Source organism: Ananas comosus, linkage group 9 (assembly GCF_001540865.1).
Source record: "Ananas comosus cultivar F153 linkage group 9, ASM154086v1, whole genome shotgun sequence".
In the NCBI taxonomy this organism is placed as follows: Eukaryota; Viridiplantae; Streptophyta; class Magnoliopsida; order Poales; family Bromeliaceae; genus Ananas; species Ananas comosus.
The window spans coordinates 12,879,954-12,895,537 of record NC_033629.1 but is presented as its reverse complement, the minus strand read 5'-3'; the positions used below and the strand labels follow the sequence as shown (position 1 = coordinate 12,895,537).

Here is a 15,584-nt window from a genome sequence, read left to right as displayed (position 1 = left end):
TACTATTAACACTGTACCTTATGTGAACATTTTTTATTTTTTAGGGAGATAAAATGTAGGTTTTTAAATGACAGAAAGGAAAAATAAAAAATTAAATTTTGATAGAAAAATTTTCTATAATTTAGCAAAAATAAAAAACTTACGGCTTCTTTCACAAATCGAGCTTCCACAGCTGCAATTGCAGTAGATGAACAAAACTATTTAGGTATCGTTTGGTTCGGGGATAAGCAAAAAGTGGGTATTCCAGAAATAGGTATAAATTGAGGTACAAACGGGGATTAGATCAATTTTACGTTTGGATGAAAATTAGGTTATTTCTGGGAATAAGAAAAATAACGTTTGGTTAGGTAAGATGGAATAAGAATTAAAGTGGATAGTTATAAATAAAAATTAATAATATTATCTCTTTCTTTATATTAGAATTAGATTTTTTATATTTTATATTTATATTTTAAAATTTAAAATTTTAACTTTTAAATTTCAAAAATTTGAAATTAAAATTTAAAATTTAAAATCTGAAATTTTATATTCAAAATTTTAAATTTTAAACTTTAAATTTAAGATCAAATTTAAATTTAAAAAATATAAAATATCAAATTTTAAATTTCAAAATTAAAATATCAAAATTAAAATTTATAATTTATAATTTATAATTTAAAATTATAAACTTTAATTTTGAGATTATAAATTATAAATTTTAAAAATTTAAAATTTTAATTTTTAAATTTTTAAAATAAGAATAGGGGTGGGAACAATTAATAAAAATAATTTATTATAATAAATTTATAGATTTTTTTAAAAATTCTACTTAAACTTAAATTTAATAAAAAGAATTTATTATAATACTTAAATATAATTTATTATAAATTTTATTATAATATTTAAATATAAATAATATGTATTAATATAGTACAATTAATAATTTTATAATAAAAATAATGTATTATAATATATAAAATATTATATTTATATAATTTAGTTTTAATTCATTTTATAATTTTAATTAAGTTTGAAATTAAGCATTGGAATAGCACTATTCCACCAAAATGGTGGAATAGTAAAAAGCTTGCTATTCCGGGATAACCGGGAATAGCAAGCTTTGACCGGGATAAAATATCCCGGTAAAAAATGATCCCGTTTGGCGGAATAGCGGGGATAACTTTTGTTATCCCCGCTTATCCCCCGAACCAAACGGGGCCTTAGGGTTTAGAGTTTAGAATTTAAGATTTAAAATTTGGGTATATGTTGTACTGTTTTTAGCTGTTTGTATTTTATCTGAGGAGAGAGAGAGAACCTTATATATGTTCGCTAGAGAGAGAGAGAGAGAGAGAGAGATTGAACTCATGTCATCATAGCTGGATCCCATAGGGCATCATCAGTCACGGGGGATGGGGAGCTGCAGAAGTGTCCTAATGTTGCCTACCAACAACCACCAATCTCTTTATATGAACTGAACTGCACACTGCAGAAGAAAATTCCAAAGCAAAAAACAAATTCCCCAACCCCAAATCCCCAAAAAAAAAATAATAATAAAAATAAAGAAAACACAAGAAGCATCCCTTGCCGACACTTTTCAAATGCCCTTATTTTTCTCTCTCTCTCTCTCTCTCTCTCTCTCATAATAAAGCAGGTGCTGCTCCTGCTGTGTTGCACATGGGGGATGCGAATTTAAATCCTCTCAACTTGTTGGGGGCATTTCTCATTAGTCCTATATCTATACCAAGCATTTATTATGTCTCTATACTATAGTGCGCGAAAATTTAAGACCTGCTTGATCCCACCGGAGCTTCTCCTTGAGTATTATTTCAGTAAAATTTTCGAAAAAATATTAATAACTTTATACGTTTTATTATTCTAAATTTATAGAGTTAATATTATTATAAGTTATCCCCTGTGCGGTGGTTGTAAAATTGCGGCTTTTGTGGTGGTGTGGGCTGTGAAAAAAAAAACATTTTCAACTTATGGGCCTAATGGGCTGTAAGAGTTAGTAACGGCCCATTAGATTTCAATAAGTTGATCAAATAAATCTATAGGAAAAATAAATACAATGCAAATTTTATGTGTATCATCTTAGGTTAATTTTAATCTAATTAATGCTAATAAGTCGACGGTTTAGGCCGTTTAATAAATGATAATTACTTGAGATGAATATAGAAAGATGACTTGTTTTAACTAAAACAATCAAAATCAGGTGAATTTTAATAAAGAATATTTTCAATTATCCACATTAGGATTAAGCACTGTGATTCTAACATTATGCCTCAGCTCTATATATATTTTCATTGGGGAAAAAATGAATACAATGGAAAAGGAATGAAGGAAGATACACATTTTGAGCCTTTTTACAAGATTGGTGAAGAGAAAAAAACCAAAATTACATTTGCCTCTTCCCTTATGAACCCCCATTACTATTATTATTATTATTATTATTATTATTGTGATTGATAAAATATGAAACCCCACTACATCCCCATCCTCTAGCTGCTTTTTTTTTAATTTTTTAATTTTTAATTTTTTTGGTTAGGTCAAAAAAGTTGAAAGTGGTCATAGCAAACCCACCAAGATGCTCAACAAAATGGGGATCATGTGGAGGCTTATTCCCCTTCCTTTTCTTAGTCTCAATATAGTGATGGATTCCTCAGCTTTGCTAACTGTTGTGGTATTCACACCACTCCCTTTTGTAAAATTGCTCATCAGCTCACTGCATGAGTAAAGTTTATTAAGGGGGAAAATAAAAGACAGAAATGAAAAAAGAGAAAATTTAGAATAACATTGAAAATTTAGAATAGATTCGTGAAAACAATGTCACACAGGGAAGGTACTAACAAACCTACACAGTATTTTTATAATTAGTTTGTGAAACAACCGTTGCAATTTAAAAACTTAAACTAATAGAGAACGGTCATGTCTGGACTCGAAACTTTAGGGGCGACAATGCAAGACTTATGGTGTGAACTTAAATTAAATGAAAAAAAATTAAAAATGCTAACCTCCTGCTCTGATACTACATGAAACAATCGTTGTACTTTAAAAGATTAAACTATTGAGGGAAAACTTCAAAAACCCCCCCTGTGGTTTCGTGCATTCTCACTTTGCTACCCTGTGATTTAAAACGTATCAATTTGCCCTCCTGTGGTTTCGTTTTTATCTTTTTGTTATCAATTTTATTATTTTTTTTTTTTAAAATCAGTGACAAAGTTAAAATTAAATGATACTAAAGTGACTATTCGATAAATATAGATGGTTATCTGAAGTTTTTTGTATATAATTTAACGAAATATTAACGAAAAAGCTTCCGAAAAGATAAAAATGAAACCACAGGGGGATAAATTGATACGTTTTAAACCACAGGGTAGCAAAGTGAGAATGCACGAAACCACAGGGGGGGTTTTTGAAGTTTTCCCAACTATTAAAGAATGGTGTTTATATATCTTTATATTTACCACATCAAACTTTCTTCGAGTTATGTGTATGTAGTGGTCTTAAGAATTATAAAGTTAAGAAATTCAATTTGTCCTAAGTTTCAAACTGAACAATTCAAATATACAAATAAATCAGCTTGACAAATAGTTTTGCTCTAGCATATATACCAACTTACATTATATAGCTTTCATAAATTTATGTTCTATTCTACCACAAAGTCAATCTGGCAAGGATTTCTACAATCTTGCTAGTGAGTAGGAGAGCTACCACATTGGACAAGTCAGGAGATACTAGAAACTCTCCTGCTTGGTAAACCATATAATTAATATCATGATCGGCTAACCATGCCTGAAGATGAGACTGGATCAATAGCGCATGTATTATGACTAATGAACAACTAAGAAGTTCGGTAGATCAGGAGAATGTGTAAGCTTCTAGCTAGAAGACCTAACCTGACCTGTTCGGCAAACTAATTGTTTAGTAAATTCAAAATTAGATCAACCCAAAGAATTCAGTGATCTGACGTTCCCGAATAAACTATCTATAAATTGAATCAACCTCTTTTAGGCCATGTTACTCTTTTCACCTCCATATAATTACCATAATGTAAGCAGCAAGCAGAGGCAGACAAAAATGTAAGATGAAGACGAAAGAGGCGACTTCAGTAGGTAAAGAATAAGGACAGAAAAGGAAAGAGGATTGTTACCTTCCTGGAAAGATGCAGTTCCCATGACCTGCAACGCAAAAGCCAATGCATTTGTTAGACAGGAATCTAGCAGGTAACAAGCCAACACTATAACACACACACACACACAAAAACTATTAAGAAAAAAGTCGAAATACAAATTGAATTTAACATAGGTTTTAAGGTCCATCCATAAAGGCTAACTAAATTACCTGTGCTGAAACTTAAATGAAATGGTCTGTCAAACAAGTAGATCAAAATATTTAAACACAGTTACTAATTATATCAGCCATATTTGCATTACCTTCTGATGTGGGACTAATTTGGTCTCAGAGGCTCCTATAACTGCAACCGTGAAGCCCTATAGGTGCGCTCGCAATAACCACCTCTCCTCTTAGTACACATTTCTATGAGCTGTTGTCGCCATCCTTATGCAGGTAATATCATAATACTCCTGGAGTGGCTGTATACCATATCCATATGCATAGCCTAAGTAATTTAACAGTGTTGGCAACCTGACAAGAGATATCTTTCAGTCGCTAAAAATGCTTCACTCCAATTTGCTACTACTAATGCTATACTCTGCTAACATATCCAAGCACGTTCCTATCATATTCGGATGAGGTTTGAGAAGTGCCAAACCTCACCTGCCTTATATCAATTTGGTATACAGTCCATGTACTTCAAAATGGTAAATAAGTTATAACAACTGGATATAAGTTTGATGGTTGTAGGCGGGCTATGCAGGTTTTAGACAGAGGCAGGGACGGCGGGGTGACCGGGTGGAGACACGATGGAATCTCGCAAACACGGTGGGAAATCTCCAACGAGGTTTGAAACGATACGGGCTTAATGTTCCGAGGGGTGCCATGATTAAGTGCGGGACCCATTTTCCTTCACAGGAAGGCTATGGTGCAAGCGTGGCTGCTCCGCCCCGAATCCGCCCCCGTCCTACACCAAATTCTATCATGCCATTTCACCCACCACAATGGAGCCATTGATGTGACACCGGGGGACAAAAGGAGAGAGGAAAGAGAAAAGAACACAATTTTGGGTCTAAAGCAAGGAAAAGTCCAACACATAACCTCAATCAAACATCCATGTCCTGAGCACTCAAAGCAGTCCCTCATGAACCTTTCCCAGGCTAACAAACAAATTTTACTACCAGGATCCAGCTCACCCTACTCTATTCCCATTTCCCTCCCTCCCTCCCTTCTCAAACTCACATGTACATCTCTTTCCCCCAAAATGTACCAATCAACTCCCCACTCACCACCCACACCAAAGACAATAAGCCTAATTCAACCCCTTTTCCCCCCATTCCACCATCAAAAGATAGCAACCTCACTCCTAACAACTACCTATAATCCAAATTGTGTAAAAAGAATGTTCACCTACAGCCATTTTTGTTTCTGAGTTGAGTGATTCATCACTAGTTCTAATCCATTTTCAGCAAACGTAACTTCAACAATTTTGCAGCTGGTTTTGATAATACAGTCGATTCGAATTTAAACTAATATTTCAATCAACTAACTAGAACAACTCAAGATCAGAACAGATTAGAAGTCGAGATTGCATGATGCGCCGATAAGAAAACTCACTAGGGTCTGAGGTGGTGAGCATGGCGGCGCCCTGGAAGTAGCAATCCCCGGTGGCCTTCCCGTGCATCTGGTAGTAACTGTCGAAGGCGTAGGAGGCGTGGCTGCGCACGTCGTTGGGATCGTAGCAGCTCTCGCCGGGCTGAATTTCCGAGCAATTGCTGCGCCCGGGGCCGCACGCCCAGTCGAGCGCGGCCTGCAGCGCCTTCTCGTCGGCGCCCTCCGCCGCCACGCAGTAGGTGCGCTCCGTCGTGTCGTTGGCCAAGAACCCCCCGGCCCCGTCCACGTGCAGCAGGTACACGGGCGTGCCGTTGCCGTAGAAGAGGCCCCAATTGGCCTCCGACGCCGGGCCCGGGCGCAGGTCCTCGTCGAACAGTTCGTAGATGAAGACCCCGGGGGTGTACTCCGGGCGCAGCGGCGTGCCCGAGCGCGCGAGCACGTGCTTGATGAGGTTGGAGTTGTAGGAGTCCGCGTTGTCCCGGGTGGCGAAGGGCTCGGTTCGGGGGTCGCCGTAGGAGGGCCAGCCGGTCTCGGTGACGAGGATCTGGACGTCGGAGAAGTTGAGGTCGCGCATGGCGAAGTAGAGGGCGTCGACCATGGCGTCGTAGACGTTGGTGTAGTGGAGGAGGGTGTTGGGGTCGACCTCCTCGCGGGCCGGGGGGAGGGGGCGGAAGAGGGCGTTGTCGAGGGGGATGGCGCCGCGGCTCTCCGTCAGGGCGTAGTAGGGGTAGAGGTCGACCATGAGCGGCGACGAGGTGTTCGAGAGAAAGCCGAGGAGGGGGAGGACGAGGGAGGGGACGAGGGAGCGGTTGAAGGAGGCCTGGGAGGGGGGGAAGGGGTCGAGGACGAGGGCGGAGAAGGGGAGCGGGGCGGAGAGCTTGATGGGGCGGGAGAGGTTGAGGGAGGAGAGCGCGGCGGAGAGGGCGGAGAGCGCGGGGGGGAGGAGGGGGAGGAGGGAGGGGGCGGAGATGGGGAGGTCGTCGCCGAGGGCGAGGTGGGAGACGAGGGTGGCGGGGAGGAAGGGCAGCACCCGGAGCTGCAGCCACGACAGCGCCGACGCCGGGGACGCGGCCAGGGCCAGCAGGTGCGAGTTCGGCACGCCCACCACCACGCGCACCCCCGTCCCCGCCAGCGCCGACAGCAGCCCCGCGTCCGCGTCGTACAGCCGGACGTGCGTTATCCGCTCCCGCACCAGGAACGCCGCCAGGTCCCGCGCCGACAGCACGCCCGACGCCGCCGTCCCGATGCTCACCCCCACGAACGCCGCAGAATCCGAATCCGAATCCGACGTCGATCCTCCTCCTGCTGCTAATGCTGTTGTTAATTAATAATGCATGAATGAATGATGTGGTGATCGCATGGAAATTAATTAATGGGGGTGAGAATTAAGTGTATTATTATGTACTCACCGGAGGGTGGAGGAAAGAGGAGGAGGAGGAGAAGGAGAAGAGGGAGGGTGGGATGGTAATGGCCCATGGAGGGAAAGAGGGGGGGGGGGTTTCTTTGGTGTTTGGTGTTCGTCGTGTTGGTTTTACTCAGCTCCGCGCTTTTGTTATTATTCTTATCATTATGCTTTGGGGAGAGCTTTTTAGTACTTGGGTGTTGTGACTTGTGAGTTCCACTGTGGAAGTTGAGCGATTTTTTTCATTCTTCTGCTACTACTCCGTTCTTTCTATGGTAAATTATTATAGACGCATGTACACGTTCTTCGTTTTGGAAAAAAATAATAATAACAAGTTAACAACATGTTGGTATGTTTGACCCTTTCACTTCAAGCTATTTTAGTATCAATTCTAGCTTAAGCTGCTAGGGTGGTAATAAGTGAATTGAAAGACCAGGTACAAAATACGATTCGGCTTAATTTATTGAATGAGAAAAGGGGATATACTAGCAAAAGCAAGAGAAAGCATACTAATGATGAGCAAATTAATAGTAATTATTGTTATTATTATTATTATTATTATTATAAGAATAATCAGGATAATGTTTTTGAGGAAACGGACCAAGGGAAAGTTGCCTAATGCTTGTTTTATAATTACACAGTTTATCAAGTGCAGGTGCAGGGGAAGATTCTGCTGTGAAATGACCAAAATGCCCGTGAGGATGAGCGCGTGGAGGTTCGCGCGTAGCGATCAGTCGTCGCAGCGTGAATGCGTGGCCTCCGGTTTACAAAGTTGACATTTTTGGCCACTGTGGCGGAAAGAAGTGCTCTCCGCTCAAGCATGTGGGTGATATATCGCTAGCGTTGGTGTGACATGTGAGGCCCAGTAGTGTGTCAGCATTGCAGGCGATGGATGTATGCTAGGGCTCGAAGAAATTGGCTGGGTCGGAGGCCGAGCTGTGAGTTCTGTCCAAATTACAGGGACGTCTGCTTCCGACATGCATTACACCATTTTTTTTTATTTCCAGTCTGTCATATCTCTTATTTTGAGGAAAAAAAAAGTCTAACAAAAATACTTTTTTAAAAAAACTACGATGAAATAAGTAAACCACAGATGAACTTTTTGATTGATTGGAGGTACCACATCAGCAATATAAGCATTGTATTCTAGAATTTTTCGAGTTTGCGAGGGCTGCTCAGTTCGACCATCCACTCTCTCTGTTCCAAACACGCAGCTGCGCAAAACAAACTCAAGAGTCCGAAATATGCAAATTGACGGAGCAACACAATTTCTCAAAACAAGCTCGAGCAGCCTGTTTAAGCCACAAGCAGTATTCTAGAATACAAACACAAAATATGGTACATGAGAAAGACGATAGCGTTGAGTCGAATATACCTTTACATTCAAATATAATATAGAAAGGGAAAGCATTTGTGGAAATAAAGATGAAAAGAGGAGCTAATGTTTGTCAAAATGAGACAGCTAATGTTTGTCGAATATACCTTTACATTCAAAGTTTTGGGATTAAAGAGAGTTTAAGTTGATCATCATTCATCAATAAGAACACAGTTTTCCACAATCTACTACCCATCCAGAGAAGATGCATGCAATGATATAAACAAAATGTGGATGCCTCCACGTTTCTTTTCTAGATAATCGCTGAAAATTTCTAACTTCCTCCAGCAGAACATCTTAACCTTAAACTCTGGAAAAACAAAAACAAAAAAAAGCATCAAATTTTGCAAAAATGAATAAAATGAAAAGGGTAATTACAATCGTGCAGATACTTACTTCCGCGAAGAGGGAAGAGAGATAGCTAATAAGTAAATTTCCATCAAAACAACAAGATACATGTAGTTGTTGCCTCGCTCCATGGGTTTTGGATGAATTCCAATTCTCAAAATTCATAAAATTGAAGATATTCCTTTGTTGCATTTAACTGTAGGTATATCTCAAAACTTTGTCAAAATTTCTGCGCCAGTCCTTGTGATAAGTATGGTATGCTCAAATTGTGCAGCTCTACCCCCATCAGCTGTCACAGTTGTCCAGCCATCCTCCCATGTCACACATTCAATGCTCCCCATCGTNTGTTGTGACTTGTGAGTTCCACTGTGGAAGTTGCGCGATTTTTTTCATTCTTCTGCTACTACTCCGTTCTTTCTATGGTAAATTATTATAGACATGTACACGTTCTTCGTTTTGGAAAAAAATAATAATAACAAGTTAACAACATGTTGGTATGTTTGACCCTTTCACTTCAAGCTATTTTAGTATCAATTCTAGCTTAGCTGCTAGGGTGGTAATAAGTGAATTGAAAGACCAGGTACAAAATACGATTCGGCTTAATTTATTGAATGAGAAAAGGGGATATACTAGCAAAAGCAAGAGAAAGCATACTAATGATGAGCAAATTTATAGTAATTATTATTATTATTATTATTATTATTATTATAAGAATAATCATGATAATGTTTTTGAGGAAACGGACCAAGGGAAAGTTGCCTAATGCTTGTTTTATAATTACATAGTTTATCAAGTGCAGGTGCAGGGGAAGATTCTGCTGTGAAATGACCAAAATGCCCGTGAGGACGAGCGCGTGGAGGTTCGCGCGTAGCGATCAGTCGTCGCAGCGTGAATGCGTGGCCTCCGGTTTACAAAGTTGACATTTTTGGCCACTGTGGCGGAAAGAAGTGCTCTCCGCTCAAGCATGTGGGTGATATATCGCTAGCGTTGGTGTGACATTTGAGGCCCAGTAGTGTGTCAGCATTGCAGGCGATGGATGTATGCTTGGGCTCGAAGAAATTGGCTGGGTCGGAGGCCGAGCTGTGAGCTCTGACAGAACTTTGCACACCGCAAATTACAGGGACGTCTGCTTCCGACATGCATTACACCATTTTTTTTTTATTTACAGTCTGTCATATCTCTTATTTTGAGGAAAAAAAATGTCTAACAAAAATACTTTTTTAAAAAAACTATGATGAAATAGGTAAACCACAGGCGAACTTTTTGATTGATTGAGATACCACATCAGCAATACAAACATTGTATTCCTGCTCAGTTCGACCATCCACTCTCTCTGTTCCAAACACGCAGCTGCGCAAAACAAACTCAAGAGTCCGAAATATGCAAATTGACGGAGCAACACAATTTCTCAAACCAAGCTCGAGCAGCCTGTTTAAGCCACAAACAGTATTCTAGATTACAAACACAAAATATGGTACATGAGAAAGACGATAGCGTTGAGTCGAATATACCTTTACATTCAAATATAATATAGAAAGGGAAAGCATTTGTGGAAATAAAGATGAAATAGGAGCTAATGTTTGTCAAAATGAGACAGCTAATGTTTGTCGAATATACCTTTACATTCAAAGTTTTGGGATTAAAGAGAGTTTAAGTTGATCATCATTCATCAATAAGAACACAGTTTTTCACAATCTACTACCCATCCAGAGAAGATACATGTAATAATACAAACAAAATGTGGATGCCTCCACGTTTCTTTTCTAGATAATGGCCGAAAATTTCTAACTTCCTCCAGCAGAACATCTAACCTTAAACTCTGGAAAAACAAAAACAAAAAAAAGCATCAAATTTTGCAAAAATGAATAAAATGAAAAGGGTGATTACAATCGTGCAGATACTTACTTCCGCGAAGAGGAAAGAGAAATAGCTACATAAGTAAATTTCCATCAAAACAACAAGATACATGTAGTTGTTGCCTCGCTCCATGGGTTTTGGATGAATTCCAATTCTCAAAATTCATAAAATTGAAGATATTCCTTTGTTGCATTTAACTGTAGGTATATCTCAAAACTTTGTCAAAATTTCTGCGCCAGTCCTTGTGATAAGTATGGTATGCTCAAATTGTGCAGCTCTACCCCCATCAGCTGTCACAGTTGTCCAGCCATCCTCCCATGTCACACATTCAATGCTCCCCATCGTAAGAATAGGTTCTGCATAATTTTATCCGCTTGAACAATCATTAAATGCAATCTATTGGAATAAATATAGATATATAATCAATTTAATTTCAGTCAGACACTTAAGAAAACGAAACTACTCCATCTGAGAGGTGACGTTACAAAAGATCAAATATTCGGCACACAGGATATAATATAAAGTGCCTACCGATGGTAAATGTTTGGCCTTCAACCATTCGGCCAGATTTATCATTACCTATGAAACAAGCAACCAATTAGAATGGAAATTCAATTGTAGACTAAATACTATAACGTAAAATATAAACTTTTCCAACTTAAAAGAACAGGGAACAATTAAGTCATAGTAACTTTGACATCTAACACTAGAAAATAAAGATCATGGATATCACATAAAGGCCCAACAAGGAATGGTAAAAGTTCCAGCTGCACAGTGAGCTCAGAGAAGTATATGACCTTCTTATGAATCTGATAGACTGAATCAGCTATATCCGTAGAATTGCTAGAACCATAAAAAAAAGAAAAAGAAAAAGAATACCCACTGCATATTTCATAAGAATAGAGCATTTATTATCTCAAATGTATGGATTTGATCCCAAAAGAGATTCTCAAGAGGTGTTTACTTTGAACCCATCTAATCAGGTGATAGTATGAACAAAGATTCAACATTTCCATCTGGATCAATCAATAATTTATGGCCTATCCTTTGTTACTGTTTATAACAGTGAATTGCTTTATTCTCTAAGCATAATTTGCGAATGCAAAGAAAAGAAAAGAAAAAATAAACTCATTATCTTACCATAGGAAATTGGACAGCTCTCATTATTGGCTGTAACTAATTCAACTCTGCACTCATATTACAAGCATTCACATTTCTATAAGAACTACCGGGGAATTATGAAAGAGGAATACTCACGGTGATGTAATATAAGAGGCTCAGAGTGAAAAACAGTCCCAATACCATGCCCGACAAAACGTTCCACCACTCCATAGCCAAATTTTTCAGCATGCTCACTAGGATAATTTTTTAAGAAAAGATTAGGAAACAAATGTATCTCGTAAAATTTCCAACTCTTTTTCGTACTGTGAAATAGATGGTTAGATGGTGACATTTAGTGCAACAAGACTACAGCTCCCTAATCACTAGTTATCCTAAATAAAGATCATTATAGATCATAGCTAACATGATCGCAGGTATAAGATTACCTAATTCTCTTCCCAATCTTTTTAAAGGTAGCTCCATCCTTGCAGACAGAGATGGCCCTTTCCAAGCATTCTTCAGTTACCTGATCAAGGACATGATAACATAGAGAAACTTACTGTTTTGTCTCATGTTATATATAGAATTTTCTATCCAGGCTAGATTTTTACATAAAGCTGCTGTCAGAAGAAATGTTAAAATGTGATGTTAAGGTACAAAACGTTTAAGAAACCACTACATTTCCACATCTCCTGAAACAACAATATAAGAGGTCACTCTTTTCAGATGCATGCGACAAACATCTGTGACATTTAACAAAAGACAACCTACTAGCAATTGTCACAGGATCTAAAATGGATTTGGCGGAAGCAAATTTAATTTAGGCAGGCATCGCAAATAGAATACGAAATTGTTCTATACATCAGTTGTAAATCAGTGACACTGAACAAGTAATAGATTAAGTTACCTTCACAAGCCGTTTTACTGGTTCGTTGACATCGCCACAGAGAAAAGTCTTTGAAGTGTCCCCATGATAGCCCTGGAGACAAATCAAGAGCAATTTATTTCAGAATGTGATCAGTTAAAAAAAGCTGCATGACAAATGACATTTACTATGTCTAAGAAATAATTAAACTTAGAAAAAAATAGGGGATATAATGATGCTTTTAGGGAAAAAGTAAGGAAAAATTAAACAACATACATTCAAGAAAACAGTCACATCAATATTTACTATGTCTCCATTCTGCAGGGGAGGGAGATAAGTTAGTCCAAGACAATTTGACATCATTACATTAAACAAAAAGCGCGTGTAGAACGCAGAAGAAAAATGGCTTCTTACAAAACCTGCAGCTGGCGAGAATCAGGTACTCCATGACAAACACACTCATTAACTGATGTACATACACTTTTTGGAAATCCGCCATATCCAAGAGGAGAAGGATAAGCACCGGCCTCAGTGATCATATTGTGCACTGCTTTATCAATTTCATTTGTTGTGATGGATGGCTGATACAAATAGGCATCAGAGAATACACAAAACAACGTGAAAATTGCATGAAGAGAAGATAAACAAGACGGGCTTATCACAAAAGAATAGTTTGAATAATAAGCGCAATCCTGCTTATTTTAATAAGTAATAATAACTAGAGAACATTTTGTATAGAGCACAGAGTAATACATCCAGTTGGATGACCATCCAGTAGGGATGTAATAGAAAACAGATTCAACTTATCCTCACAGTCACACAAGAATGGAAAAGAGAACCATAAATCACGGCTGAGATAAGTGTTAAAACTGTTTAACAATAAACTAAGCTAGTAGTCACAAAAACAGAGTCTGAAATAGCAAGTTAAATTCTCACCCTAACTAATGTTCCTGCAAAGTCCAAAACGCGAGCAGCAAGCTCACAGGCAGCTCTCATGCCAGCAATTCCTTCAGCATCATGTATCTGATGCTCTCCAAAGAGTTCTGGCATCTCGTTTGAACCCACATATGACGGCCTTGGAATGTGTTCTGGCACAACAAGTGGTCCAGAAACCTTTCCACGCCTCAAAGGTGGCCTCTTCCTTATTTTAACTGAATTTTGAAGCTCCCGTAACCTTTGATTGCATAACAAAATTAGCTAGCAGCATCAAGTTGCAGCAACATCAATATCACAGCAAATATCCAATAGACCTATTATTGTCCCCAACAGCAGGACCTCAGAACAAAAGAGTAAGCAAACGCCCACCGAAACTGAAACTGTGCCACAAATGCATACCTCCGTACACGCATGGCTTCTTCCAATGCCGATAGTTTACTTGATAAAATGACACATCGCTTTTGTACGATTGCTTTCCCTAAATGCAAAAATAAATTAAATTAACATAGGGGTAGCAGATACTCTGCTCCTAAAAATAAGTCACGGAATAATACCACCATTGGAATCACCAAAGAACACGATCAAGACCATTCGACATAAAATTGCATAAATGGCTTAATCAACGCACTGCAAATATAATATTGTATCACAATATCCAAAACTTTCATATACACTGCACTTTATTAGATGACCTTGAACAAATTCTAAAAATTTGAAGTTAACTCATAGTTAACACAGGGTAAAATGCTTATTTTATGATAAATTTTTTTCTTTCTACTCGCCGATTCCTAAAATTTCAAACAATTCACCATAAAAATATTCTCCCTATCCCCAAACATATGACAAATCAACCACTTTGGCCAACAATTACACGTTTCAATCCTACTTCAAAAAGGAACGAGATAATTACTTAGTAAAATCACCAAAGAGGCAAAAACCAACATGTTCCCATCCACAACACCCCACGTCCACAGTAAAAGTAGAACCAAAAGCTAGGGTTTGAACTGAGGCGCCATTACCTTCGCTAGTGGAGAGCGAGCTCTTGAGGGGTCGCCCAACGAGGAAATGCTCCTCATGAGAGGCTCCGAGGAAGGAGGAGGGAGAGCGAGGTGATAGCGAGCTCAATCCGATCATGGGGACGAAGATGTGGCAATTTTCGCTTTTTTTTCCCTCTTTTTCCCTCCTTTTTTGCTTAATTTTTGGTGTCCTTCGCTAGGGTTTTAGAGAGGGGAGAGAGAGGAGATGAGCACGTGCAACGGACGTGAGATTTTTTTTTAAAAAAAAAGAAGAAATTTTGGAGAAATTATTGTATTTACGAAAACTCAAAACCAACGACATTTAATTAATTAAAAATCTAAATAAAAAATTTGTACCTAATTTACACAGTATATAAATAATTTACGAATAAAATAGTCGCTAAATTCGACGGTAGTAAAAAAATCTCTTGTTTTTTTACATTGAAAAAAAAAATTATCATAAATAATAATATTTAATATTTTCTCGATATTTATAAACTGGGCCCCGTTAGGGTCCAATTACATCAAGCCCAAGTTTGGCCCAAAACAAGTTTATGGGCTTTATTGTTGTGCAAGTGAGTTATGGCCTAATTCAGAGTATCATTGCGCCGTAACTCGACTCCCATTTTATATTGCTCCTAATTTTAATTTCTAAATTAGCATTTAAAATATTATTAATTTATTTTAATGATGTAGAAATATCTAAATCACGTAAAATTTTGATAGAAAATTTTGTATACTATATAAAACAAGATCAATATTTTTGATCTAAAATTTTAATGTCGTATCATCAGATTTTATAAGATTTTTATTTTCAACCGTTAATTTTAAGCTCTTTCAATCACTAGGTAAATGATATCTAAAAATCGCATACGTACTTCAAATACTCTAGATCAAGTTTAATAGAGCTGATCATCGATTCGAAAGTCCCAATATCAAAAACGATTCGAAAATAGAAACGACTCCGTACTTTCAGAA

The 15,584-nt window shown here is 38.1% G+C and overlaps 2 protein-coding genes across 5 annotated transcripts; both read right to left on the bottom strand.

Moving 5' to 3' along the window:
- On the bottom strand, positions 2,234–7,585 carry LOC109715452 (glucan endo-1,3-beta-glucosidase 1-like). 2 transcript variants are annotated; one of them, XR_002217600.1, is made up of 5 exons: positions 7,116–7,585; positions 5,710–7,020; positions 4,413–4,623; positions 4,130–4,157; positions 2,587–2,701 (listed from the first exon to the last, which is right to left on the bottom strand). XR_002217600.1 is itself a non-coding variant. In XM_020240450.1 (4 exons), the coding sequence occupies exons 1-4, from the start codon at positions 7,180–7,182 to the stop codon at positions 2,545–2,547; spliced, it is 1,563 nt and encodes a 520-aa protein (XP_020096039.1). In that variant the 5' UTR covers positions 7,183–7,561; the 3' UTR covers positions 2,234–2,544. The 2 variants fall into 2 exon arrangements, 1 of the variants encoding a protein (XP_020096039.1); XM_020240450.1 differs by lacking the exon at positions 4,413–4,623 and having other exon boundaries at positions 2,234–2,701; positions 7,116–7,561.
- On the bottom strand, positions 8,404–14,868 carry LOC109715453 (methionine aminopeptidase 1B, chloroplastic-like). 3 transcript variants are annotated; one of them, XM_020240452.1, is made up of 12 exons: positions 14,610–14,868; positions 13,990–14,068; positions 13,591–13,828; positions 13,074–13,235; positions 12,931–12,972; positions 12,697–12,768; positions 12,236–12,315; positions 11,946–12,043; positions 11,220–11,267; positions 10,970–11,044; positions 8,880–9,111; positions 8,404–8,793 (listed from the first exon to the last, which is right to left on the bottom strand). In XM_020240452.1, the coding sequence occupies exons 1-11, from the start codon at positions 14,722–14,724 to the stop codon at positions 9,041–9,043; spliced, it is 1,080 nt and encodes a 359-aa protein (XP_020096041.1). In that variant the 5' UTR covers positions 14,725–14,868; the 3' UTR covers positions 8,404–8,793; positions 8,880–9,040. The 3 variants fall into 3 exon arrangements, with proteins under 3 accessions (XP_020096041.1, XP_020096040.1, XP_020096042.1); XM_020240451.1 differs by lacking the exons at positions 8,404–8,793; positions 8,880–9,111 and adding an exon at positions 10,263–10,650 and having other exon boundaries at positions 10,737–11,044; positions 14,610–14,867; XM_020240453.1 differs by lacking the exons at positions 8,404–8,793; positions 8,880–9,111; positions 11,220–11,267 and adding an exon at positions 10,263–10,650 and having other exon boundaries at positions 10,737–11,044.

Bases quoted from the DNA above. Each gene is read 5' to 3' on its own strand.
- LOC109715452 (XM_020240450.1), bottom strand. From the start codon at position 7,182: ATGGGCCATTACCATCCCACCCTCCCTCTTCTCCTTCTCCTCCTCCTC. The intron at 7,021-7,115 runs GTGAGTACATAA...AATTAACAACAG, and splicing joins CCTCTTTCCTCCACCCTCCG to CATTAGCAGCAGGAGGAGGA. The intron at 2,702-4,129 runs GTAACAATCCTC...TTACTCATGCAG, and splicing joins AACTGCATCTTTCCAGGAAG to TGAGCTGATGAGCAATTTTA.
- LOC109715453 (XM_020240452.1), bottom strand. From the start codon at position 14,724: ATGATCGGATTGAGCTCGCTATCACCTCGCTCTCCCTCCTCCTTCCTC. The intron at 14,069-14,609 runs GTAATGGCGCCT...TTTTGCATTTAG, and splicing joins CTCGCTCTCCACTAGCGAAG to GGAAAGCAATCGTACAAAAG. The intron at 13,236-13,590 runs GTGAGAATTTAA...TATTTGTATCAG, and splicing joins TTGCAGGAACATTAGTTAGG to CCATCCATCACAACAAATGA.